The 27,486-nt window shown below is 36.7% G+C and overlaps 2 protein-coding genes across 3 annotated transcripts; one reads left to right on the top strand and one right to left on the bottom strand.

Annotated features, from left to right (window-relative positions):
• Positions 1-5,791: 5,791 nt before the first annotated feature.
• LOC129258332 (allatostatin-A receptor-like) lies at positions 5,792-7,484 on the bottom strand. The gene has a single exon (XM_054896620.2). It carries the CDS (start codon positions 7,134-7,136, stop codon positions 6,135-6,137), a length of 1,002 nt encoding a protein of 333 aa, XP_054752595.2. The 5' UTR covers positions 7,137-7,484; the 3' UTR covers positions 5,792-6,134.
• Positions 7,485-19,352: 11,868 nt separating this feature from the next.
• LOC129259398 (S-adenosylmethionine-dependent methyltransferase Rv2258c-like) lies at positions 19,353-27,280 on the top strand. Of its 2 annotated transcripts, XR_010293394.1 has the most exons (5): positions 19,469-19,768; positions 22,104-22,315; positions 23,366-23,488; positions 25,324-26,608; positions 26,875-27,280. XR_010293394.1 is itself a non-coding variant. In XM_054897691.2 (4 exons), exons 1-4 carry the CDS (start codon positions 19,578-19,580, stop codon positions 25,884-25,886), a joined length of 1,089 nt encoding a protein of 362 aa, XP_054753666.2. In that variant the 5' UTR covers positions 19,353-19,577; the 3' UTR covers positions 25,887-27,280. The 2 variants fall into 2 exon arrangements, 1 of the variants encoding a protein (XP_054753666.2); XM_054897691.2 differs by having other exon boundaries at positions 19,353-19,768; positions 25,324-27,280.
• The last annotated feature ends 206 nt before the right edge of the window (positions 27,281-27,486 follow it).

Below are 27,486 nucleotides of genomic sequence, written 5' to 3'. Positions count from 1 at the left end.
ATGTAATAATTTTTGATCGCCCACAAATGTAATAATGACTTTACCCACAAATGTAATAAATTTGAAGGGATTTTTGGCGAATCCGTTCTAAACTAAAATCCTATAGTGATGCCTTCATAAAGCACAAATGTGCAAAGTCTTTTTTCCAGACCCGGTTAATAAAACATTATAGTACAAGTCCAAAGTCTTTTTCCAGACCCGGTTGTTTCAAAATTATAATATACGTCCAAAGTCTTTTTTCCAGACCCGGTTAATTAAAAAATTATAATGCAAGTCCAAAGTCTTTTTTCAGACCTGGTTTTAAAAAAAATTGTAATATAAATCCAAAGTCTTTTTTCCAGACCCACTTGTTACAAAAATTATAATATAAGTCCAAAGTTTTTTTTTCAGACCCGGTTGTTTCAATAATTATAATATAAGTCCAAAGTGTTTTTCCAGACCCGGTTGTTTAAAAAATTATAATATATGTCCAAAGTCTTTTTTTCCAGACCCGGTTGTTTCAAAAATAATAATATAAGTCCAAAGTCTTTTTTTCAGACCCGGTTGTTTAAAAAATTATAATATAAGTCCAAAGTGTTTTTCCAGACCCCGTTGTTTCAAAAATTATAATATATGTCCAAAGTCTTTTTTTCCAGACCCGGTTGTTTCAAAAATAATAATATAAGTCCAAAGTCTTTTTCCAGACCCGCTTGTTTCAAAAATTATAATATATGTCCAAAGTCTTTTTTTCCAGACCCGGTTGTTTCAAAAATTATAATATAAGTCCAAAGTCTTTTTTTTCAGACCCGGTTGTTTAAAAAATCTTAATATAAGTCCAAACTAAGATACAATAATGATATTCCAGTGGGAAAAAAAATGAGAATCGAGCTTAGTCTTTTCTCCAGACCCAGTTAATTAAAACTAGTGGAATTAATGTCTTTGTTGTTGTTTTAACTTATACCGCATATATTGTGAATATATGCGCTAAGGGTAAATTGAGAATCAAGCGTACTCTTTCCTCCAGACCCGGCTATTCAAAAAATGAATTAAAAAACTTCAAATCTAAGACCAATTTTCAAAAGTTTCACCCAGTAAAAAAATATGTCTTTACCCCACACCCATTTTTTTTAAATAATACTACGACCAGGGGCGGAAGTCTCTCCCAAAAGGTAGGGGGACAAGGGTCTGGAAAATTTGACAAGCAAAATAAAAAAAGGTTATCACCCGAAAGTAAGGTCATCTCGTCCTAAAATACATGTTTTATTTCGATTTTGAATGATGAATTTCTTACCATCATAGAAGACCAGAAATAGTAGGGGGAACATTTGATAGTGTGTCCCCCTACTATTTTGAGTAGGGGGGACACGTCCCCCTGTCCCCCTGGGATTTCCGCCCATGACTACGACCCCTACAAAACATTGTAATAATGCATGGGTTAAGCAAACATCCTTTCTCCAGACTTGATTATTATTTAAAAAAAATAAAATAGTTTTTACAAATATTTTAAAACGAATACCCAATAATAAAATTACTGTGGAATAGCATTAAGACCGACTGTCGAAGATCGGCTTTCCTCTAGACACAATTATTTCAATAATAAAAAATCAATAAAACCCAACCCCCAACAACGAATCTGAGAATAAACAATCCTCCAAATTAAGACCATTCATGTAGAAAAGCACATGTTAAGAGCATTGTCTTTATTCCAGACCCAGTAATTTAAAAATGATTTTAACAATCTTAAAAACAAAAGACTTTGTCATATTCTTATTCTTGTGGAATAACACGAGTATTATGCTTAGTCTTTCGTCTAGACTCGGTTATTTAAAAGATAAACAAATATTGGAAAAAAATCACAGCTAAGACCAATCTTCAAAATTAAACCCACTTAAAATACTTGGACTTAGAGTGTTGTCTTTAACCATCACGCAATTCTCTTAAAATACAAATTAAGCGAAACATTAATCTTAAAACTTAGACCCCAGCATCTTCCAAACTATAAAACCCTTGTGATAACACATACTTAATTTGGCCAGACCAGTTTATTAAAAAAAGAACAACAAAAAATTATCCCTCTTCCAGCCTAACATCCTGCAATAAATGATGTAATTAAACATTCACTTTTTCTTCCAGGCAAAGAAATTTATAATAAAAAAACAACATCAAAACTTAGAGCCCGGGGAGCATTTCATGAAAGGAGTTGTCTGACGTTTTATCCGACACTTACCAATCAACATCAAGGACAGTTGTCAGATCTGACAACTTGTCGGACATAAATGTTGATGAAATACTCCCCCAATCATCTTATTCATGTTGAACAGGCACAAGAATATGATTGTGTCTTAGTTATGAGGATTTCATTTATCTTATTTTTTGAAAATGACAAGGTCTAGAATAAAGAAAACTCTCTAAACTTTTATTTATTGAAGGTTCTTAGTTTGAAGGATAGTTGGTCCATAGATTCTGTTATTCTTTTTTAATGATTTTGGTTATTTTGAAATAATTGGGTCTGGAGGAAAGACTACGCTATATTTCCATGTTTTTCAACATAAAGAGGATCGTGGGTCTTTGTTTGCTTTTTTATTATTACTAATTTATTATTATTATTCATCATTTCTTATTTGAAAGATCTGGGTTTGGAGGAAAGACTACGCTATATTTCCATGTTATTCAACATAAATAGGATTGTGGGTCTTTGTTGGCTTTTTTATTATTACTAATTTAGTATTATTATTAATTTGTCATTTGAAAGATCTGGGTCTTGAGGAAAGACTACGCTATACTTCAATGTATAAATATTCAGGCGTAAATATTCATATCTGAATGACACGCGCCTCAAAACCCAAGATAACAACAACAACAACAACGTTATTCAACATACATAGGATCGTGGGTCTTTGTTTGCTTTTTTATTATTACTAATTTATTATAATTATTATTCATTTGTTATTTGAAAGATCTGGGTCTTGAGGAAAGACTACGCTATATTTCCATGTTATTCAACATAAATAGGATCGTGGGTCTTTGCTTGCTCTTTTATTATTACTAATTTATTATTATTATTCATTTATATTTGAAAGAATAGAATAGAATAGAATAGAAATGGTTTATTTGAACAAAAAAAATCATTCGCGGCCAGAAGGCCGAATTACAGATTTTCAGACATAAAATAAAATACACAGTATACATAAAAATTACAACATAATGAAAAACGGGAATTAGAAACACAATCAATTACGTAAAAAAAAAGATCTGGGTCCGGATGAAAGACTACACTATATTTCTATGTTATTTAACATTAATAAGAGAGTTGGGGTCTACACTATATTTCTATGTTATTTAACATTAATAAGAGAGTTGGGGTCTTTGTTACTTTTCCACCAGTTTTAATTAAGTGGGTCTGGAGAAAAGACTAAGCTTGATTCTCATTTTTATTCCACTCGAATATCATTATCGTATCTTAGTTTGGACTTATATAATAATTTTTCAAACAACCTGGTCTGGAAAAAAGACTTTGGACGTATATTATAATTTTTTTAACAACCGGGTCTGGAAGAAAGACTTTGGACTTATATTATAATTTTTGAAACAACCGGGTCTGAAAAAAAGACTTTGGACTTGCATTATAATTTGTTAGTTAACTGGGTCTAGAATAAAGACTTTGGACGTATATTATAATTTTTTAATTAAACGGGTCTGGAAAAAAAGACTTTGGACTTGCATTATAATTTTTGAATTAACCGAGTCTGGAGAAAAGACTTTGGACGTATATTATAATTTTGAAACAACCGGGTCTGAAAAAAGACTTTGGACTTGTACTATAATGTTTTATTAACCGGGTCTGGAAAAAAGACTTTGCACATTTGTGCTATATGAACGCATTACTATAGGATTTTAGTTTAGAACGGATTCGCCAAAAATCCCTTCAAATTTATTACATTTGTGGGTAAAGTCATTATTACATTTGTGGGCGATCAAAAATTATTACATTTGTGGGTAAAGTGCATTATTACATTTGTGGGTGAAATTATTACATTTGTGGGTAAAGTGTTATTACATTTGTGGGCGTTATTACATTTGTGGGTAAAGTGTTATTACATTTGTGGGCGTTATTACATTTGTGGGCGATTATTACATTTGTGGGTGTAACACCCCCCCCATCCATTTTATTTTCATGTTGCTTTTGCCTAGGACGTTCGTTTTGAATTATGTCGAGAATGGAATTAAACAGATTGAATTGAATTGTCATAAAATAAAGCTCATTATTGTTTTCTGATTTCTTTCGTATTCGTTACATACCAATAACCCATTGGTTATAATGTTTCCAATTCGTCTGGTATTCTTTTTTATTTTACTGTCTTTTAATCATATTATGAATTTATCAATATATTCATATAACAAACTCGGCAATTCGCACAGAAAATCATCATTATTTTACTTTCTGATTACTACTTCTTCTACTATTATAATTATCATTACTGTTATTTTTCATATTATCGATATTATTATCATTTAACATATCATTCTTGTTCTTCTACTCATCATTATTGTTATTAATATTGTTATTATTATTATCATTGTTCTGTTCCGATCGTTAATATTCATATCAATACAATAGTACTATTATCATCATAATTATTGATAATATCATCCTCATCAACAAACATTAAACATGTGCATTTTTTTAAAGAATGTCACTACCCTACTGAGTAGTTCTGTGTCTGTAAGAATCTCTTGCTCGCTATGAAATTTTACTATACTACTGATGGCATCGTACATGTATATCGTCAATCAAAGATTTAATACCCATGTGTTAACTGTACCCCTAAACGCAAGGGCAAATTATTTTGTAGGCTTGCATACCCAGGTCCAAATGTGAAGTTCCAAGCGAGGGTTCTCGTCTTCCACCATGCTTTAATCCCCCCCCCCACCCCCACGTAGATCATTGCACACAAGCGCACACAAACTTACACTCACAGAAATAATGAAATACTTTATGACATTTACTTTTTTGTCGTTATTGTAATATTACAATAAATATTCACCAAATGATATTAATGAATTTTTTTTAATGCGACTCGTGCTATTTTCAAAATCAACAAGTTCCGTTTCAAATTATCGTCTGTCAATCTTTATGTAAAGAAAAAAAAAACAGATAATCTAATGACGTCGCAATATATTTCTTTAATTTTTCCATAGTAATATTCCACAAGAAACTGCATGATTACTCAATCTTACAAATTTGAATACAGTAGTAACAACAGCACTTCTAATAGAAATAGAAGTGATTAGCTATTAGTAGTATCGTCAAACAAAATAGCACATTGATTAAGCCTGTCACTCTCACAACAAGTTGCTGAACTGTTGAACTTTTGTTGTAATTGTTCTAACTTTTTAAACAACTTGTTTAAAATGTTTAAACAGTAGTTGTTAGAGTGAATGGCTTAAACAACGTGCTTAAAATTTGAAACAGTGTTTTTACAGTGTAGTAGTAGTAATAGTGTATATATATATATATATATAAAGAATCCAACATGTCTAAATGTGTGGTAAAAGAGTAAATGTTATTTTTTTTTAAAACTTAGATGCTTTAGATGCGTGAGTCTATTTCATATGGTTCCCGCCGTGTGATGGAATCCTTGACTGACCATTCCAGTAATTCCAGTAATTAAGAATGGTGAGATTCTCACCATTGCTTAATTACTGGAATGGTCAGTCAAGGATTCCATCACACGGCGGGAACCATATGAAATAGACTCACGCATCTAATGCATCTATTTTTTTTTTTTAATATAATTTACTCTTTTTTTTCCAAACCAGCACCCCCTAATAAGAAAAAATCGTTTCCATGCAGGGCCCTGGGGTCCGTTTCATAAAACTTGTTATAATAACAAATAAGCAATAACAGCTGAAAGCTACTGATATCATTCACGCTGATTGACTGATAGTAAACTTGTTATAGAAATCTTGTATGTGTCTTTATAACAAGTCTTTATGAAACGGGACTCTAGTGTAGCTCCAGTTAGCATCACTGAAATGAAAAAAAATATGGTATTCCAATTTGCAGCAATAAGACCATACTTAGATATATCACCCTTAGTGTGATAGTATGTACATAGCAGATTGCACTTGAGGTTCAGTCTTAGGTAAAAATATTAAACATCTCCCAGTCCCACAGATGACGTCGAAACTTGCTCTATCACACGATCTTTCACCTTCATCACGGCTTTCATCAAAATCTTCCTAAATTCCTGGTTCAGAAAAGAGTAGATGAATATATTGAACCATGTATTACACAACGTCAACCGCGCGGTCACGGTCAAGGTAAACTTCGACACCGGTTTACCGCCAACAGCGGGGATCACCTCGCAGATGGAATATGGCACCCAGGATATCATAAAAAGACCGGCTGTGAGGCATGATACCGCGGTTGACCGAACTAACGCGGTTCCTTCTCTGATGCGATGCGGTTGACCCATCGCCTGGTTTTGGATGCCGATCCTTCGGACGTGCTTTCGTACCGTGCAGGTCATTTTCACGTATACGAAAACAATAACGACCGTTGAGCAAAAGATAAAGAGCATCGCGGCGATCGTGTAAGGTGCGAAGTACGGTTCTGAATAGTCCACCATGCATATTCCATATTCCCTAAATCGAATGATATCCCAAGAATTCCCAGCTGTCTGGTATAGAGCGATCTGACAGAGGCAAAAGAAAATGCTAACCGCTGCGATGGTTATGACTGCCAGTGACTGCGTTGCCCGCAGTGGGTAGGAAAGTGGCTTGTAGATGATGAAAAATCGGTCTGCAGTGATCAAAACAACGATGACTTCGATCATACCGAACGAGTAAACTAAAAGAAATCCGACCAGCTTACACGACCAATCGCTGTAGACCCACTGTCCGACAAAGGCTGGGTGGATGCTCGGTGCGTAGAGAACGGAAACCACCAACTCAAAGGCGGACCGACTGAGAAAGAGGACTCTGCTCGATGCCGAGATCTCATGGAGTTGGGGGATGACAGCAATGTTGATGCAATTTCCAATAAAGCTTAGAACCACAGAAACTACCATTATCCATTTGAGATCGACTTCGATGAATGCGGTGCCGTTAACTGCATTGGCTCCTGTCGTCACTAGTTCAGGCATGTTCGTCATGCCGAAGACTAGGACTAAAACTCCTGCCTCCGGACGTAATGCATGAAATATATTCGTTGGGTGGAAAGTACGGCTTCTTATATCACGAGTGTACCAGCTCTTCCGAAATCATAAATTCCAGTGGTTAATTTTTGCATGGATCGTGTTTGTTGTCTGTGTTTAAAGTATCGTCTTGTATCATTCCTACATGTACATTTGCGAATGACGAGTCAAAACCAGTGTAACTTGTTGTGGGTTGATTTAAGACTACGTTGCTGGAACGCGAATACTGTAGCATACAGTTATAGTCTGAAACAAAGAAATCCTGCATTATCCATAGTATCGCTAATCTACCTCCTCTCGGAGTGTTATGCATTAGCTGTGCTTATTATCTGTCCTTTAAAAAAGTTTCACGTACCATATCTCCATCATGCGTTGACACGAATCCAATTTGATTTTGGTTTATATGAGACGACAGTACTTTAACGCGAATACCGCGGCATACTTCTGGGCTAAAACAAAGAAATCATGCATTATCTTAACACCATCGACCACCGCTAATTTTATGACTGTTTGGTTTTCGGACATGCCAGTCAATGGCGTAGACAGTGATTCAACCGTCATCTCCATCAGTAAGAATGCAGAATGTCTATTTCAGAGAGATAGCGAATACAAATAAACTCCTCCTCATCGCATCGGGACGACACCTCACTGATTAAGCAATCAATTAATCGATAGGTCCCCACACATTCGGGTAGTCGCTAATGAAAATAAAACGAAATCACAATTAAAAAGAAATTGTGGCCTTTTCAAACTTTTGGATTATAAGACTTATATATCAGTTGGTGTCAGTTAAGGAGAGCTGTATGCAATGACACTGATGTGATTATTTCTAGAAATGATGGAAAATTACCATAAAACGGAAAAAGAATAATACGACTAAGCAAACAGTGCAGCTCGACTGCCTGATGAGGAATAAGATGCGTTTGACAATCCACATTTTGCTAGAAAGGCGTTACGTTCTTTTTTTTTTTTTTTTTTTTGTTATTGTTGTCGCTGTTGTTTTATACTGTGCAATGATAAGTCTGCTTTTGATGATGCCTTTACAACCACTCTGTCAAATCATCATTTTTTATGGCTACAATAAATGCTTATTGGAATTTATATAAGCATGAAATTGTGGGGGGGGGAATACGGAAAAAACTTGGTAATGCTTAGTTAATTTGATTAATCCTTAGAGTAGGAAGACTACGTAATGTCATTTCAGCCGTCGTCGTAGTAATCATCATTATAATATCATCACCAACATCGTGATCATTATCATCATCGTGATGTAATCCAAGCTATGTGGGGAAGTTACAGATTGATGCAGAGGTTCGAGGTTCGAGCCCTGGTCACGTCTTTCGGATGGTGACGTTAAAGGTCGGTCCCAGACGTAAATAATCATATCTGATTGATACACGTCTGACAAAACTCAAATACACACACACACACACATTGCACAGCAAAAACTGCGGTGTTAACCGGTGTACATAGAGGACCACACCAGTTATTTTACACCGGTGTTAAATTGACAGTGTTAGTCTAGCACCTATAGGTGTTATTGCAACACCTTTGGTTGTTACATGTACACCTTTTGGTGTTATATTCAATCTCTAGGGTGTAATTTTAACACCAGAGGGTGTGGTCCTCTATTAACACCCACTGGTGTCAGTTTTAACACCACAGTTTTTACAGTTTTTTTACAGTTTTTACAAAGTATACTTTGTTCTATGTTTGAATGAAATACAAAATTCATAATTAAATTTATCTGAATTTAAAAAAGGGGAACTAGGTCGAATACAGTTTCAGAAACCATTTCAAGAATACAGACATTAGATTGAGAAAAAATTTAATTGACCCATTTCTACATCCATTTTCATTACCATACAATGTTCAAGCAAGCTGATTACATACAAAAAAATATTTATTTCATGTATTCAATAATTAGGTAAATAATCGTACAAATAGCGATGGCAAATGAGTTCGCTGTAATCTGATTTGAATCTGGAGTGAGTATCTCATTTTGAAGGCCTACTGTGACTATATCTTTGCTTTCCATCTCTTGGGAGAAAGATTATTTGCATGGCAGTTGCCACAAATAATGAATAAAACATAATATGGAAATTACTTACCGGTTATGATAATATTAATGAAAACTAACAAATTATATTTTGATTTTTATATATTTTATATTTTATATCTTATTTTGAATCAAACAAATCAACAAGCTATTCACATGAGCAGTACTTACGTATGTACACAGATACGAAATACGCAAACTAATTTATCAAATCTCCATAGAATTTAGGCGTAATTTCCTTAAAACAAATTAATATATCGACAAAATAGGTACAAAACAGTAACATAAAAATGGGTAAATAGGTAAGTCGGTAAATAAATGAATAAATGCAATTAATCGATTAGATATAAATAAATGACAGACGAATATGGATGGCTCTCATGTTAAATTTATTCAAATAAAGGAAATCCAATGATTATGACAGTTGCGGATCCAGGAGGGGGGGGACATTTCCGGTCCGTGCACCCCTTTTGAGAGTCATAGTCAATATTTTTAATGTAAATATGTCGTTCATACACAAGTGCCCCCCCCCCTTGAGAGTCACACCAAATATTTTTACTGGGAATATGTCGCTTTTTATTGAAAATCTTTTTTTTCCCATGTCAAATTTTACGCGGGATAAAAGAACTTTATTTTTATGGGAAAAAAAACTTAGTTGTTTTTTTATACTTGTCAAATTTTCCTTCGGAAAGTGCCCCCCCCCCCCCGTTTGGAAAATCCTGGATTCTGGATCCACCCCTGAATTATGAATACATTGATATTTGACCGAATTGGTTGACATGATAGATAGATAGATAGATAGATAGATAGATAGATAGATAGATAGATAGATAGATAGATCGATTTTTAATGGCAATTTAACAAGAACGGATCTCACTAAGCTAGGGAAAATGAAATAAAAAATTTATATCAATAATATTAAAGTATACATCCAAAGAAAATTCACAAAAGTGATGATTATAGACAAATTATATATGAATGGAAAGGTTTGTCTTTTTATACACAAATATGTCACTAAAAAGTCTTATTGATGTCGTGGAAATGCAAGAAATGAAATTATTAGAGACCCTTCTCAGCCCCCCAGCCGCCCCCAGACAGACAATCACGCGATCAAAAACAGTCGAGAATAATGACGTCACATGATCGACTCACTCATCTCTCTCTCTGTGCAAGCCAGCAGTACACTGATAGCTGATTCACCTTCCTGGTCTCTATTTTTCTTCGAATTTACCGTTTTCTTCATGTATTGTGATATCCGAATTCTGTTTTCGACAACTTCAGACTATAAGGGAACCAGAACTGTGTTATTTTGCCCGTTTTTTATTGAATTGTAAACTGGAAAGATGGATTTTGTCCACTCGACAGTCTTCGTTGTGTTGCTCTACTAACTATTGAAAAACTCCAAGCTGCACGGTCCCATTCACTTGCTCCCGATGCATGTTGCAGGTTACGCTGTTTGATCCAGTCAAAAGTCAAGGTAAGCATGTTTGGAAACTGTACTTGTTCTGACGATGCATTCAAGTCAGATGACAGATACAGATCTGATATAAGTTTAGAATCATGCATTTTGGCATAACTACTATTAAAATTAAAAAGTCATTATTTTAGAAATAATTTTTTTGCACAATTCCAGCTGATTTTTTCTTCAGATTTCTAAAACTGGTCAGGACTCAGGCAGGCGATTAAATTATTTAGGAGCACTGGTATGGACCATGGCTGAAAATCTGCTGTTTCAGAGGAATGTTTAAGTTTTTATTATATACAGAATTATATCACCATGATGCCGATGTCATGAAGCCAGACAAATTTTCAGCAGTGATTACCCTGATTCCTGGCCAAAACTAGAGTCTGGTGTTTCTTTCTGATTAGAGTGTTGCTGCATATATGTATGCGTAATGCCTTCAACAATGAAGATAAATGCAATCTTTGTAATGACACAGAGAGCACCGTACCTCAAGTGATGTTCGTGTAGTCTCCACTTCACTACTGCTACAGCCTACAATACGCTACACACCTACCCGGGTAGGTGTGGCGTACATGTACGGTAGTGTAGCGGTAGTGAAGTGGAGTGGGGCCTACACAAACATCACTTGAGGTAGAGCACCAGTGTTCTGAGTGGAACTTTTCAGGTGTCTAAACCTACTATCATATGTTGTTGACCGGGAATTACATGGCACCGCACGTCATCAATCATCACGATAATTAAATTCATACTTTGATTTGATTATTTAAACTATTTCTTTTTTTCTCTCTTCTACACACAGATCTGCACACTTGCTGACTCTGGTGACTTCTGGTCTCTGCTTGCTACCTCAATCTGGGAGATTCCATCATGTCCTTTTACTATGATTTGGATATAGCCATTTTTTTCTTCACTCTTTCCAGGACCTACGGTTTGCAAGTTGTGGACTGATAATGATACAAAAGAAAAATTTTCTTTATCAATCTTGGAAACAATTTTGAGCACAGTTTTGGAGAGAACTAAGCAATTTGACTTGGACAGGAATACAGCTTGTCAAAAATAATAACACACAATTTAAAACGAAAGAACAATTTTAATGTTACTAGGGCATTTTGCGAGAAATGTTATACTCAATCACACGTCCCAAATCAAGGGTAAGTCCTTTGATTAAACATGTAGTTGAATTGCGATTGCAACTCGACCTTATTACGCTTGAATTTGAATTTAAGACTTACGCTTGATTTGCAATTGAACATAAGTTTCTTGCAGTGCCCCATAATTATGTTTTGTTATCAGATATTTAACGTGCTGATTTTTTTCGAAAGGTATAATATATTTGTCCTTTTAAACGGTATTTGAATATGGGTACGCCTTTTATTTGTTTTCCACAATATTTATTGCATGTATGAACAGAATTGAAATATTTATTGTGAAGCACTGTGAATGTTGTGTGCTGTTGTGTGATGGTTCATCATTTTTGTTATAAGACTGAAAGCCTGGTGGATGTGAGGAAGTGGCCTGGATGAAAGAAAAGTGAACATGTGTCCAATTACTGATTTGCATATTCTAAGACAATTTTGTTTCTGGATAAATTTTGCTATGCATTCCCTACATTAAGAGTAAGGGAGAAGTCCACGCAATCAAAAATTCATTTGAATTTAAAGAAAAATAACAAGATATTGCAGGAAATTTCATAAAAACTTCGATTCAAATTTATATAATTACTATTTTAACAGTTCCGTAAATATAAGCTATTGTGATCAGATGAAGAGTTTCCTATCGTCAAATCTGCAAAGAACAAAAAAAAAAAATGCCACAAAAAAATAGAAACGAATGTGATGTGAGTGACAACTCTAATTTGCATATCATTGTTTTGTGTATATGAATGTTTTGAGTAAAAACAACAAGGGAAATTACTCTATTCAAATAATTTTTAGTTGATGTGGACTTGACTTTTAACTCTACCCCTCCCATCCCAAATAAGAGTAGAAATAATCTAATCAAGAACTTGAAAATCAAAAGCAGCAATTAAGAAGCAAGATTTGATAAATACAGGTCTAAATAGAATTTCACAAGAAAATAAAAAGATAAAAAAAGATGGGTAGGGACGGGGAAGGAATAAAAAAAAAATACCCAGAAAAAAAAATCCGAGTTTCGAACCAGGGTCCTCGCACATGACAAAACAATGGCCAAAGCATTTGGCCACAGACCATTGCCCTATCGGGATGGCATTTTTAAGATATATGAAATAAAGTCCGCTCGCCGCTGTTGCCTAATAATGCTTCGGCAATTCAACTGCAATTTCAGTCATTTCGCGATGGATATTGCCGTGTTTTTTTTGTGGTTCCTGACTTTGCTACTTAATGAAATTTCATAATTTTTGTTCAGTCATAAAGAAGAATGTCTATGCCTTATATTGATTATAATATTAATGTGACGCAAGTGTGATTTCTACGTGAAAATATGCTTTGTTTATTCACATATATTTCTTGAAAAAAAAAAATTCTAAGCTAAATATTGGTTACCAAAATACGTTAAATGTGCACTTTTTTTCACTGTTCAGTAAATTCAAACTTTTATCTATATAACAAGACCAATCTTAAGAGGAATAAACAATTCTAAGAGCAAAAAACGCTGATTGGAAAGATCGTCTCCAATGGGCTGCTGTCAGCTCAGCTGCTCACTACTCATTGTGTGACGTCACTCAGCTGGAGCTCGCAAGAGGACCGGTGGAAGGCAGAAATATGGCATGAAAATAAATCATTTTTGAGAGCTGATTTCTGCAAACTCTGATCACTATTTTGAAAAGTGAAGTTATATATCTGATTAGTAATACTTTCCCTTTACAATGATGACCACATAAAGTCATTATAAAATACTTTTGATTCTTCGGGTGTATAGTTTAAGTCTTAATGGAAATATAAAATATCTCGCCTTCTCGCCAGGTTGGTGGCGCTGTTAATCTTTCGTACGTATCAATCATACGTCAAATCATCTAATGCTGAAATGAGTCATTTCTGTCTGGCACTGGTTAACATTGCAAAGGTCTTTTTCAACGAATTAGGCCTATTGACATTTGATGTGTGTTGTATTTGTTTATATACATATAAAAAAAAACACCCATGAAGAAAAAAAATAAAGTTCGTACTGAAACAAGATATCTGTCGCTAGAAACCAGGTCCATAGCCGGGGAGGGGAGAGGTACGTTCATTGAGTACTGCATACGCCCCCCCCCCCACCGGCCCTCATATATTTAAAGGTTCCTTTTTGCAAAAGAATGTATTTTTAAGGCCCCGTCACTTATTCGAAATCAAAAGGAATGGAAAAAAAATCGGGGGAAATCGCGATTAATTTCGAGTTCACCAAACTGAAGTTCAAATACAGATAATTGACCAGGGGACACACTGGTCACACTAGAGGCGAAATAGGCCACACTTGGGGGTCAGCTTTCAAATTTGAAGTCATACATTCCCTGTAAAACACTCCCCAAAGTCAATTCCATATACTACATGTATGTCAGTAAACTATCTACCTAAAAGTGTCAATTTTCTTTACCTAAATATACGCACCCCTTGCAAATACTGTTGACGGGCCTGAAATTTCATTTATTTCCTTGCTGAGAATTTCAATTCTAACGCTTGCATGTATGATATGAATATCGAAATAGAATCTGGATAGTTAATATATATATATATATTTTTGTAGACATTAAATAATTTTCAGGTACATTATTTTTTCACGGATTCATGTTTGCAACATAATCACATACACAGGTAACAGATAGGACCTTGCATTTCATGTTTCAACGGTCAAATAAATGTTACACATTGCCTTCAATGACGGAAGTATTCATAAACAGATTTTGGTCGAATTTATTCAGGCATGTACACAAACGAAATGTCACCATATGGCCTCGCCATCCGATAATCACGTTATTTATTGAGTACACATTAACATGAAGACCTTTGGACACTTTTGACATGAGGGAATGCAAATTTGAATAGAGGGTTTGACGAATATGAATTTGGGTGTGCTGGGGAGCTGGATACCCCCCCCCAAAGATATATATATATATATATATATATATATATATGTATATATATATATATATATATATATATATATATATATATATATATATATATATAATGAATAAATAAATAAATAAAACAAATATATTTAAAAAAATCAAAAATTCTCAAAAAATATATAAGATTTTAAAAATTAAATGAAAAATACCCCCCAACATGTTAAAGTTTCTTACTCGAATTTCGTTGTATGTCTGCCCTTTGTGACTTTCTGACAATGTTTGTTTTCTTCAGAAACCATCCCACGGTGCTCAAACCTTACCTGCCTTACTTTTTGTATTTGCCCCCATGGAATCACCGGGGACAATCTTTGCATCCCAGGGCCGGGAGTCCAAACATGGAGGACCTTCATGACTTGAAAAAAAAAAAAAAAAACTTGAACCTTGAACATGACTCAGCAAACCAGATTACATTCATGCAACGTGTCACAATCGATTTCTTTTTAACAGGGTTGATTTATCAATAAAAAAGGATAATGGCGGGGAAATATGCCAGTGAGAGACGGAAGCAGTTTTTTTCCCGAATCTTCGATACCGTGAGCGGAAGATTCACTAGTATTTCGACATATTCGATTGCATTTGGCGTCAAGAGCAGGGCCGTCGCTAAAGGGAGGTTGTGTGGATGCGACACCATCCCCCTACCACACAACACTCACACACACACACACACACACACCCTCACACACACCCTCACTCTCAAGACTCATGGCATTAAAAACATTGATAATTTATAAAGAAATCAAAGTCAAATTTAAGCAAAAAGGTATAGGTGCTTAAACTGCTTATAATAAAACCGACTGCGTCTATTTTCATTTTAATTTCTTAGGCATTGTGCCATTATGCAATTACTGATTATTATATATTCTTGTACTTGTTTTGTAAAAGATTCTACAATTCAGCCTTTGGCTGCGAATTAATTTTCAATAAACCATTAGCATTAGCATTGCCATTACCATTACCATTACTTTCAAGACTCGCGTTAAAATCATTGATAATTTATGTAGAAATCAAAGTCAAATTAACAAAATGGTTAAATTGCTTATGATAATAGATGCAAATTATGAACATTGTGGTCTAAAGGAATAGGATGTGCATGTACGGTAGGCACTATTAAAGTTATGTAATCACGAAATGGCATGGCAGGTGAAACCAGAGATAGATCGACCCTCTCCTTGACCTTAAGGATATCGGTGTTAGTACAGTCATGTAGGCATATATTCAATATCAATTTAGTAAAAAAATATTTCAGAATGAGATTTGAAAATAAAATACAGCATCGCATTATCTCATTCCGAAATAGGTTTATAACCTTGCAATTGTGATTATCAAAATTATAACAATATAAATAAGATATCTATTTCAAAACGGCGCATTATTATTTTTTTTACGACAGCGTATCAATCCATTTGAACAACACAAAATTGTAATCTCTCTTATGAGATAAACAATGCCTCCCAGAACTTGAAAATTGTCAGTTATAACGAGTTGAGGGGCGTCGACGGGGGGGGGGGGCGGCACATGACAACCGCCTCAGGATTTTTGATGCAGTTGTACAAAAAAACAAGAGAAAACAGAAAAGGTAAATATGGAAATCGGAGGAAGGAATGATGAATGGTACAAGGTCTAAATTGGCGCCGCACTCCTGTGTAACGAGACCACGCAGCGCTTACTTCAAACGGGGTAAATCAGGATGTCTATATTGTACACAATATAAAGTTTAATGGAATTATTATACAATGATCAACACACCATTGGCTTGAAACTGATCCCCTTCAACCTTGTAAGATATTTCTTTACCCTTGTATATTCCGAGATATACATATTTCTTGTAACAGAATTCATTAAAATCATTAAGTTCAAAGTCATACAAGTAATGGTACACTGGAAAATGTTACAATATCATCAGAAACACTGTTCACAAAGTCAAATAATTATTCATAATACAAAAAATGTACAAAAAAATACAAAATATAACATTCAAATAATCTAGAACTAGGTAAATACCAGGTCTGAATAAAAAAATACAAATATAGCAACAAAATGAATTTATAGCGACGCAATGGAATCAAATGAAACTGAATGAGTATTAAAGTAACATACACCCTCCCACCCCACCCCCCCCCCCCCTCCCCCCTCATCCATGGCAAACCCAGGAAACGCGGCCTGCTTCCCTCCCCTAAATATAGACGTAAAACTTATATTTTATGATGTCCAATCAAAGCTCGTTATTATGAAACCATTTTAACAGGTATTTGACACCAGTTTTAGTATTTATGATATTTCATGGCCGCCATAACGACTCGTTCCCTGGTGAGAAATACATTTTTTTTTACTGCCCAGTCTTTGTAAATGGAGACTATTTGCTCGGCATGTTGACCTCACGTACACGCTCCAGCCAGCGCTACATGCCTTCCATGGACATGGGAAGCGGGGGTGCTGGGGGTGCTGAAGCAACCCCATAAATTTTCATGGGGGTGCTGACCGTGCTGCGTGTATTATTTTCCATAGGCAGCACCCTCACGAAATCAGGTTCCCTTTCAGTTTGTATTTTTTATATATGTTATAATGTACATAATAATCACATCCGACAATCGCAAATCATTTACATAGTCTTTCACATATTCCAATAACATCCCTCCTATAACGCAACTCAATCAAGCTCCGCACTCCGATACAGACGTGGTCGCGCGTGATACGTGATAACCATAGTTTACACACTACTTGATAGCGGGGGGGGGGGGGGGGGGGGGGGGGCAAGTGTGCGCGCGCCCGTGTTTTGTATAAACAATAACAAGTCAGACAATGGAAATCAAATTTCACAGTCTTTTCGCCCTGCTCCATGGCCCTGGAAGCGGGGGTGCTGGGGTTGAAGCACCCCCCAAATTCGGGGGTGCTGCATGTGTTATTTTCCTTAGGCAGCACCTCCTGGAAATCTAGTGGTAAGTTGATAAATGACAGAAATGTAATGAAAATGAACGACGTTTTGTAGAACCCCTCCCCCCCCCCCCCCCCCCCACTTCGGAATTTTCCGACACAGTACTTAAAATAGTGTTTAAATCCACCCTTTTTCAGATCGGAATATCAAATATTTTCTGCTCGCGCTTCGCGCTCGCATTATTGATTTTTATAATAAAAAATGTATTTACAATGCCCAGATACTAAGTCTAACTTTAAACACGCGCACGCATGTTTATTCAGATACGCAGCTTGTTTTGGGGCTACTCCGGGCTGAAAATATTTAAATCAAATACAATTTTATGAAAATCTAATCTGATAACAAATAGTTAAGTCATTTAATTCTAAAGTTTAGCAATATTTTATGAAAATGGTGATATGCATGTCGTCATGAATATGTAATAGGTGGGTTGACATGGGCGGAAATCTGTCCCCAAAGGTAAGGGCACTAGGGCCTGGAAAATTTGGCAAGCCAAAAAAAAAAAAAAAAAAAACAAAGGTTATCAACCTAAATGTAAGGTTATTTTAACCCTAACAAAATTTGACAAGCCCCCCCCCCCCCAAAAAAAAAAAAAAAAAGAAAAAAAAAGATTTTCACCCAAAATGTAAGGTCATTTAGTCCAAAAGGTATTATTTCGATTGTGAAGTGATGGATTTTTCTCCATGAAAGACCAAAAATAATAGGGGACACAATATCAAAAATTTGATATTGTGTCCCCCTACTAGTTTTGGTAGGGGGACACGTCCCCCTGTCCCCTCTGGGATTTCCGGCCATGTGGGTTGAAGATGTCACATCCCCACTATCCTGTTTCTTGTGTTATTACATGGAATTAAAAGTGTTTCATTTTTTCATACCAGTGTGAATGATATTTCTCCCTTATAATGAAATAAGATGCAGCAAAGAATATCTAATAGACTAAATCAGTTGTCAATTCAACTGTTTTTGGTTCTTGAAGGGAAAATATTGAATAAACCTAATTTTATCTAATAAAATACAAAAGAACAAGTGGGGATATGACATCATCAGTTTGCTCATTGAATATTAATTAAGACATGCTTAAAACTGTTTCACCGGAATAATGCTAATCTTTAAAATGCAATAACTTTGATATTCCTTGTCGGATTTTGATCAAATCTTTATTCTTATGTTCGTCTGATTTTTCTTTATCTGTTCAAACCATATTACTTTCAGTGTGTAGTTTCAGATCAGAATATCAAAAAAAATTCTGCTCGCGCTTCGCGCACACATTATTAATGTAAGAATATATGCAATTACCCATCATTTTCTTGATTTACAAAACATGAATATGTCCCGATTATAGGTCTGAAGTCTCAATTTTGTTTCCGTTTGCGCTTTGCGCTCGCATCAATTGTATAGTTATATACCTATCCTGTTCATGATTAGAAAAGTGCTTAAGATGTCCCGTTTTTAGGTCTGAAATCTCATTTTTATTTCCGCTCGCGCTTCGCGCTCACATCAATTGTATAGTTATATACCTATCCGCTTCATTATTTTAAAAGTGCTTAGAATGTCTCGGTTTTTTCTGAAATCTCAATTGTGTGTGTGTGTATGCGTGGGTTGGTGGGTGTGTGTGTGGTGCCCTTAGAGGTGTGTGTGTGTGTGTAATTATGGAAAACTCAATTGTGTCCCCTTCGCCCCCCCCCCCACCTTTGAGGAGAGATTTCAGCACCCCCACTTAAAAAATCGTTCCCATGTCCCTGATGCCTCCCTGTATCTGCTGCACAGATCGCAGTCTACTTAATAACTCGAATTCACGTTCAAGCTCTATTCAAATTCGCGTTGGTTTAGCAAGGTGACGGTCGATTCTCCTGAAAATGGCGGACAAACATACCAAAGAGACGACGGAGGAGTTTTCCTCCCGAATCTTCGGTATCGTGAGCGGATCATTCACTGGGATTTCCATTGCATTTGGCTACAAGACCGGTCTTTTCAAAGTCCTTGTGGATCACCATGACACACCTATGACTTCACAGGAAATAGCTGATGTAGCTGGCTTGAAAGAAAGGTAGGTAGCTGGCCTACATGTCGTGTTTACGTCTTTTACGTGATATTCGATATATGTGTATATTATAGGGCAGGCATTTTTACGCGGGAGAGGGTATATGTTAAATTCTAAAGTAGATTTAAAAAAAGCGAAAATTCAAGGGATCCAAAATGATTTATCGTGCGCTTGGGGAAGTTTTATAATTAGAATTGAAATAATTGAGGGAACTAGTTAACAACTAAGGGTGTATTTTTTGGGGGGAGGGGTGGAAGATTTGCAATAAATATTACAATTGATGTGCCATCCTAATACCTCGGTCACATTTGCTCTGCGGCGGCCGTAGGGCGAGTCGAAAACAGCCGTTTTAACATTTTTTGTACCAGCTACATATATAGGTGGTTTGAATGAAACTTGCTGTTTTTGACTCGCCGTACGCCCGCCGTAGAGCAAATGTGACCGAGGTATTACCCACTAGTCCATGCTTATTCATAATGTTGCACATAAGGGAAAGTGGTGTTTTGTTTGCCAGAGGTGACCACCTGTTTACATGCAATAGTCAACACAAAAGATGCAATGTCAGGCAAATGAAAGACAATTTAAAGGTATTGTATGCAAGCATATATTATATTGTGAACATTTAAGCTGTGCGAAGTTATATTCAACATTCAACCGCCCTTTCACACGGTAAAACAAAATCGTAATTTGAATGATGACTCAAGTGAACAATAAGACTAATGACGAATTTTTAGCTCGTGTGAAACCAAACTAGAATCACGGACGCTAATCACAATCGCGAATTCATATCCTACTCCGGAGGTGAATTCCAGTTAAGTTTCACTCAAATTACGGTACGAATTTTCCGTGTGAAAGGTCCGATGATTCTAAAGACAAATTGCAATCATCATTACATGATGATTCAAGATTCACTTATGAAAAGGCCCATAGTCTACGTTAAAATGTTATACCTTAGTCACATTCCAGTCCGATTAGGTTTAAGATGTACTTGTGATGTGTTTGGGGGCCATTTTGGACTGGTTACCATGGGCATTGTACGATGGCCGGGGCTCTCGATTCTGTAGCATCGTAGGGGTGATCGGGCAAAGATAATTGGGAGTTTTAAATTTTCCGATGTCTCCACCGATCTTTCGAATCGTCCACCCATCCTTGACACATTGTTAAATTATCGTCCGATGTCCAGCCGTAAATCGACCGGTGTCCCTAGCATCGCAGGTCAAGTCTTTTAGGACAGACATCGGCTGATTATCGACCGATTTCTGTCCGCACATGAGTCACTAACCGACCGATGTCCGACCTTTATGCATTGATGTATGGTCAATGTGAATGACATCTACAGGCCGGATATCGGTTAATGATCACAGATGCATTGGGGGCCCTTTATAAACCGCGATATTTCGCGTGTTAAACTTTCAGCGCGTTTGTACACTACACAATAATCGTAGACGATATCTGATTCGTCATACGGCAATGGCAAGAGCACATTATAATTGTTCGGGAATTAGTATCAGATATCCGGTCGATGTCCGGCCGTTAATCGCTGCCTCCCAGCCCCCCCCCCCCCCCAAAAAAAAATTTATTAACGATTAAATGGCCATAAATATGGCAAAAAGAAGCTGCTGAAAACTGCTTATCTAATAAAAGAGAGCCAATGGAGTAAATTAGAAAGTCAAAAAGGGGCCTAAGCTTTCGATCCTAGCAGAATCTTCGTCGGAGGCAAAATGACAAACATATAAAGTGGAACAACCATAATATAGACCACAAACAAGCTACAGCAACACTAGAAACAAGGAGACAAAAGGGGCATTAGTGAGTAGAGAAGACCGATCAGGTTAGTGAAGGGGATGAAAGAAAAGGAGTAGGCAGACACAAAGGGAAGTTAGTGTAAGTAAGGCCAGTAAAAGACCTCAAGCCAAGAGGGATTAAGATAATGAGGCAGGCAACATTAAACAGGATCTGGAACAAAACAGTGATAGAGGGATGAATAACAAGAGAATTAGTGAGAGGTGGGTCAAACAGGTTACAAAGAAAGGCATAATAAACTGGTGCATAAGAGTGGGGGAAAAAAGGAAAAGAATGGGGAACAACTGATAATGTGCAGTATAAGTCGAGTATAAATCGGTGTCAAACCTGCCTTGCTCTATTGGAAATCTTTTGTGTTATCTAAAAAAAAACGACATGCGTACGTACAAAAAGCAAAAATGTCTTTAACAAAGTTGATAAATAACAGAAACCTAAAACTTGCAATATTCAAAGCTATTCAAGACTGTAGTACCCCTCTCGAAGTGGATTGTCAAAATGTAGGTCTGATGGCCATTCTCTTTGATATGCTCGCCAACAGGTATGTTCGGGAATGGTTGGGCGTGATGACGACGGCCTCCATCGTCGATCTCGACCCTGTGACAGAGAAATATCATCTACCACCTCACCGTGTAGACAGCTTCCGGTCAGGGACCATGGTTGGCCACTCGGCTAGTTGCTGCATCGCGATACCCGAATTCAGCCAGGCTTTCCCCACCATGATCGATGTCGTCAAGAAAGACGGACCACGAGGCATGTACATTTACGGATCCCTGAATATATTTTGTTGAGCCTTTCTTTTCAAAGCTTAACTTGTCATTCCTTTATCATTTTTTTTGAACAATTTGTTTTTTCCATTCAAATAACAGAATCACATAACATTTAATAATGTTCATGATAATGCTTATCATAATTGTATCATATTTATTATCTTATTCCAAAAATAAAAACATTACAACGTACAGCATGACTGCGTATCACATCATGTGATAATGAATCATAATGAAAACAATTCAATTACATATACAGAATCTAAAGAAAATGATAATGTATTCAATGGACTGAAACAAAAGATAAATTAAGTGTGTAATGAAATGAAACTAGAACGAAACAATTTTAATAAGGATAGCCCTGCCCCACCCTATCCAAAGCACCCCTGCCCCTTTAACATGTTTAAGTATTGTAACACGATACTGCAAAAAAACAAGCCGCAGGTGCTTTAAAGGGGAAGTTCACCCTGACAAAAATTTTGTTGTAAAAATAGCAAAAGAAATAATACACAAATATTGGGGATGCTTGGAGGAAACTCCATTAAATACTAAGAAAGTTATTAGAATTTGAAGTTGTAAATGTGTGACGTCATAAACGAGCAGCTGCTGCTGCTAGTGGTTCTGACCCTCGCCTTTCAAACAGAGGGTCGTGGGTTCGAATCCTAGCCATGGCGTGTTTTCCTTCGGCAAGAAATTTATCCACACTGTGCTGCACTCGACCCAGGTGAGGTGAATGGGTACCTGGCAGGATTATTTCCTTGAATGCACTGAGCGCCGGTGATGGTAGCTCGAGCTAAAGCCGGGGTAATAATAGGAGCGCTTTTTATCCTCAGGCAAAAAGCGCTTTATAAATACAGCTATTATTATTATCATTATTATTATTATTATTAATTATTATAAAATGATATAAACAAATATTTCAAACGAAAATACAAAACAACTTCAAATTGATTTCTTTAAGACATGATAGAAATGTGTAATAGAAATGATATACCCGTATCAAGCGTACCCATTTATTATGGTTCTGTTTCAGGTATGACATTTTCCATGATGCCGAATGCCCCGGAATTTACTGAAGCATTCAGCTCGCCATGGATGAACGAATGTCTAATCCAGAAACTGATTCCATCCCAACCGGAGATCATGTCAAAATTAGGTAAGAGTATGAAGATAAAAAGACGCTTCATGCCAAGACATTCGGTTTTTAAAAAATCCATTGAAATTACCCTATGAAGAGATTTAGTACGATACATGGGGGGTGTTTCACAAAGATTTAAGTATGACTTAAGTCGCACTTAAATGCAGACGCGTACATGATATGCAACGCGCGATCTTTTTGATAGATCCTCATGTCACAATCTGACCAATGCGGCCAAGCCTTTCATACCTTACGCAACTCGGTATCTTTGTGAAACACCCTCATGGTCTTGTAAAGTAGTTGCGAAAGAGAGATGAAGATGATTAATGATCCAATTATATTCAGGCGCGCGGGTTTAGGGGGTATGGCCTGAAGGGTGGGGTCAATCTCATTGAAGAGTGGAAAAAACACCCTAAACGAAGATTCAAGGGCAGCCCGTTAGGTCACTCTAAACGTGCATGGATTTTGTGCAGATGTCCCATAATTGCAAATAATAGACTCTTTTCCTAGTTAAAGGGATGGTCTGGGCTGAAAATATTACATCTAAATAAATAGAGTACAATTCACTGAGCAAAATGCTGAAAATTTCATTAAATAGGATAATAAATTACAAAGTTATTGAATTTCAAAGTTTATCAATATTTTTTTAAACAGTTATATGCACATCATCATGAATATTCATAAGGTAGGCTGAGTATGTCATATCCCCCACTTTACTTTTTCGTATGTTATTACATAAACTCATAATTGATTCATTTTTTCATTAATGTGTAAATGATGTGTCTGTAATATGATGAAATAAAGTGCGGCAATAAATAACTAAAGATAATTGAATCATTTTTTGATTAATTTGTAAATGATGTGTCTGTATTATGATGAAATAAAGTGCGGCAATAAATAACTAATGCTTTTAATCAATTGTCAATGCAAATTATTTTATTTCTTGGTAGAATTTTTTTTAATTAACCTAATTTCATATAAAAGCATACAAAAGAACAAGTGGGGATATGACATCGGCAGCCCACCTAATGAATATTCACGAAGACATGCCTAGAACTGTTTCAACGGAATAATTCAAATCTTTTTTTGAAATTCAATAACTTCGTTATTTGTTATCTGATTTTCAATCAAATTTTCAGCATTTTGCTATGTGAATCTTACTCTATTTATTGAGATATTAATATCTCCAGCCTGGACCATCCCTTTAAGCTATCGACTTTTTCTCATTCTTGGCGTTCGCGACACTTTTTTCCTCGCGTTCAGAGCCTACCTTAAAAGAACACCCCTTAAAATTCCGCTTTTTCCCCTCTTCTCGCGGATGCTGTCCACCGTCCAATGGCAGTGACCCCACTGCTCGTGCCGATTTTTAGCAGCGCTTTTTCTTGTCTGTTAGAACGTGTTTTTTTTTTCGACGCGATAGTGCTTAATTGATGGTAAACTATGACCTCTGTTGCCCCTCACCTCTTTCTGGCAAATTCTAGATCCATACCTGCTTGTATCGTTTACCCAATTCGAAGAAACACCATATTCATATCAATTCCTTTGGTAGACGATGTGAATAACTCAATCTGAACTACACGATCTCGAAAACTATGGAGCGCCAAGTGTTTTCTTGACCCTTCTGTTCAAACCTACACCAAAAGTGCAAAATGGACTCTGATAGCATTATTGAAGTGTGTGTTGAATTTCCATTCTTATGCATGTTAAATGTGCAAATGGACATTCATTCAAGGTTTAATCCCAGAAGGGATTCAATCCATGGGAATTCTATAGTTGTTGAATTTTGATATCAAAACCATTCGACCGTAAACTATAAACACAACACAATTTCAATTTTGATGTTTCAATTGCAGAAACTGGCATTCGAACGCTCGAAGTCGGGTGCGGTCGTGGTGCTGCGACAAGAAAGTTTGCTGAAAGGTTTCCAAACAGTCATGCTGTAGGTCTTGACATAGACCAGGGTGAAGTCGATAGGGCGAACGAATTAGCTAAATCACTGGCACTCAATAACGTGGAGTACGTCTGCAGCGACGCCGCTGCGATGCCTAAGGACTGGACCTCGACGTTCGATTACGTGTTCATCTACGATGTCCTCCACGATACAGCCCGACCAGACCTGATCATTGACGAGGTCAAGAGGGTGATGAAGACGTCGGGAATCGTGTCTGTGATTGAGATGAATGCTGACTCGAAGCAATCTGGAAACATCGAGAACCCTGCGGCACCAATGTTGTATACGTGCAGCTTGTTTTATTGTTTGCCAATGGGATATAACGCACCTGGTTCCATGGGTCTTGGAACTATGTGGGGCAAGGACCGCATAAGGGAGTTCATGAAAGGCAAAGGTCTTAGGGTTAAATCAGAAACCAAAGTTCCTATGATGCCACAAATTCATTTCCTGTTGGAATTGATGTAAATAGGGGCGACTCCTGGTAGAACAGATGTTGCCTATTTTAATAGTGTTCTTTTTTAAGGGTAGGGCTCATTAGTGTACTTGGAGCTGGAGGGGAGTGCCTTCGAGCGAAACGTTTTTAATACGAACTTCATGCCTTTATAATTTTTCGTACCACGTAAAAGCCGTTATACAGTCTTTCAAAATAGCCAAATGGCCAAAGTCTCACTTTTTTATTAAAAATATGATAATTTTTTTTTTGTAAGGCGTTCTTGCCTATATCAAACCCACAACCATGCCATTTTAAGCGCAAGGATCATCCAATTGCGCCACACAAACCAGTTTCTCGGGTCGTTGCCTACTGCCAAATACGTTACAGCTTTACATATTTATGAATATTCGTGATGTGTAGTCTTTGACTGAATAAATCATATTCTGGGGCCTGAAAAAAGGGTTCGTACGAAAAAAAATGTATATTTCCGCTTCCATGAGAAACACTTTGAGGGAGCACAAAATGCAAAAGAGAAAAGCCAATGAAAGAACAATGTTGCCCCTGTTTATCTATTTTTGTTCAATTCAATGCATCGAAGATAGTCTTAATAAGCTTTAAAAAAGGGGATGATTTCTGTCTAGCCCTGTATTACGTATCCTCAGATATGTCTTCTCTCAGAATCGCATAATTTTGCGCCCTTATGACCGTTCTACAACTACATTTTTATTGGTATCCTCCAATTAGCCGCCTAAGAGTAATGCGGATAATTCAATAAAAATTGCGTTCACAAACTCCATAGATTATTTTTACGAGCGCCCGTCCTGAAAAAGGCGGATAATCGTCATGACAACTGGACACGCCCCCTCCAATGCGGTTGTGTTGGAAAAGGGTGACCTTGTGACCGCACCATGGCAATTATCATAAACTCAAAATCTTGTCCCGATGCCGCTATTATGCGGATAATAGCAGCATCAGAATAATGCGGATAACTCTTGTCCTCCTCTGATTTTACGACCAAAGTATGCTGCTATTAGCCGCATAATTGTGTTTTATTGGGTTTATGAAAGGGGTATTAGATTTGCGAGGAGGGAGGGGGCGGTGGCACAAAATCAGTGTTTGTGCCGGCGATATATCATAATGCTAGATACGCTACACCCTTGGCTGGACGCAACGCGGGGGGAAGGGGCAATTCCCACCCCCCCCCCCTCCTTCCCAGAAATTTTGAAAACTTGTTTTTACTGAAAATTTGTCACACATTCTCCTAAAGTGTGCACAAAATCCTTTAATTTCACTAAAGAAAATACAAAAGTACCCCCATAATAAGCTCGGTCGCTTTGCTTTCTCGTTTATAATCATAATTTTTCTTGGAAACTGGTCCGTTATTTGTGTACTGTTGGTAATAAATCGGACTATATTATCACTCTCATGCTTTGATGCTTTGTGTGTTCGTTTGTTTTATTTCCGTAGATAAAAATGAGTTCTAGGACATCTCCTCCGGAGGAAAACTTGTCCGGGGACCACTCCTACCTGACAACTCCCCCCGTTGGACAGCTCGCCCGGAGGGTGACTCCCGGAGGACGGCTCCCGTGGAGGACAACTCCGCAGGACATCTCCCCGGTACGACGGGTCCCC

Source organism: Lytechinus pictus, chromosome 4, assembly GCF_037042905.1.
Source record: "Lytechinus pictus isolate F3 Inbred chromosome 4, Lp3.0, whole genome shotgun sequence".
In the NCBI taxonomy this organism is placed as follows: Eukaryota; Metazoa; Echinodermata; class Echinoidea; order Temnopleuroida; family Toxopneustidae; genus Lytechinus; species Lytechinus pictus.
This window is presented reverse-complemented; position numbering and strand designations above follow the sequence as displayed.

Bases quoted from the DNA above. Each gene is read 5' to 3' on its own strand.
- LOC129258332 (XM_054896620.2), bottom strand. From the start codon at position 7,136: ATGACGAACATGCCTGAACTAGTGACGACAGGAGCCAATGCAGTTAAC.
- LOC129259398 (XM_054897691.2), top strand. From the start codon at position 19,578: ATGGCGGACAAACATACCAAAGAGACGACGGAGGAGTTTTCCTCCCGA. The intron at 19,769-22,103 runs GTAGGTAGCTGG...GCTCGCCAACAG, and splicing joins GTAGCTGGCTTGAAAGAAAG to GTATGTTCGGGAATGGTTGG. The intron at 23,489-25,323 runs GTAAGAGTATGA...TTTCAATTGCAG, and splicing joins GGAGATCATGTCAAAATTAG to AAACTGGCATTCGAACGCTC.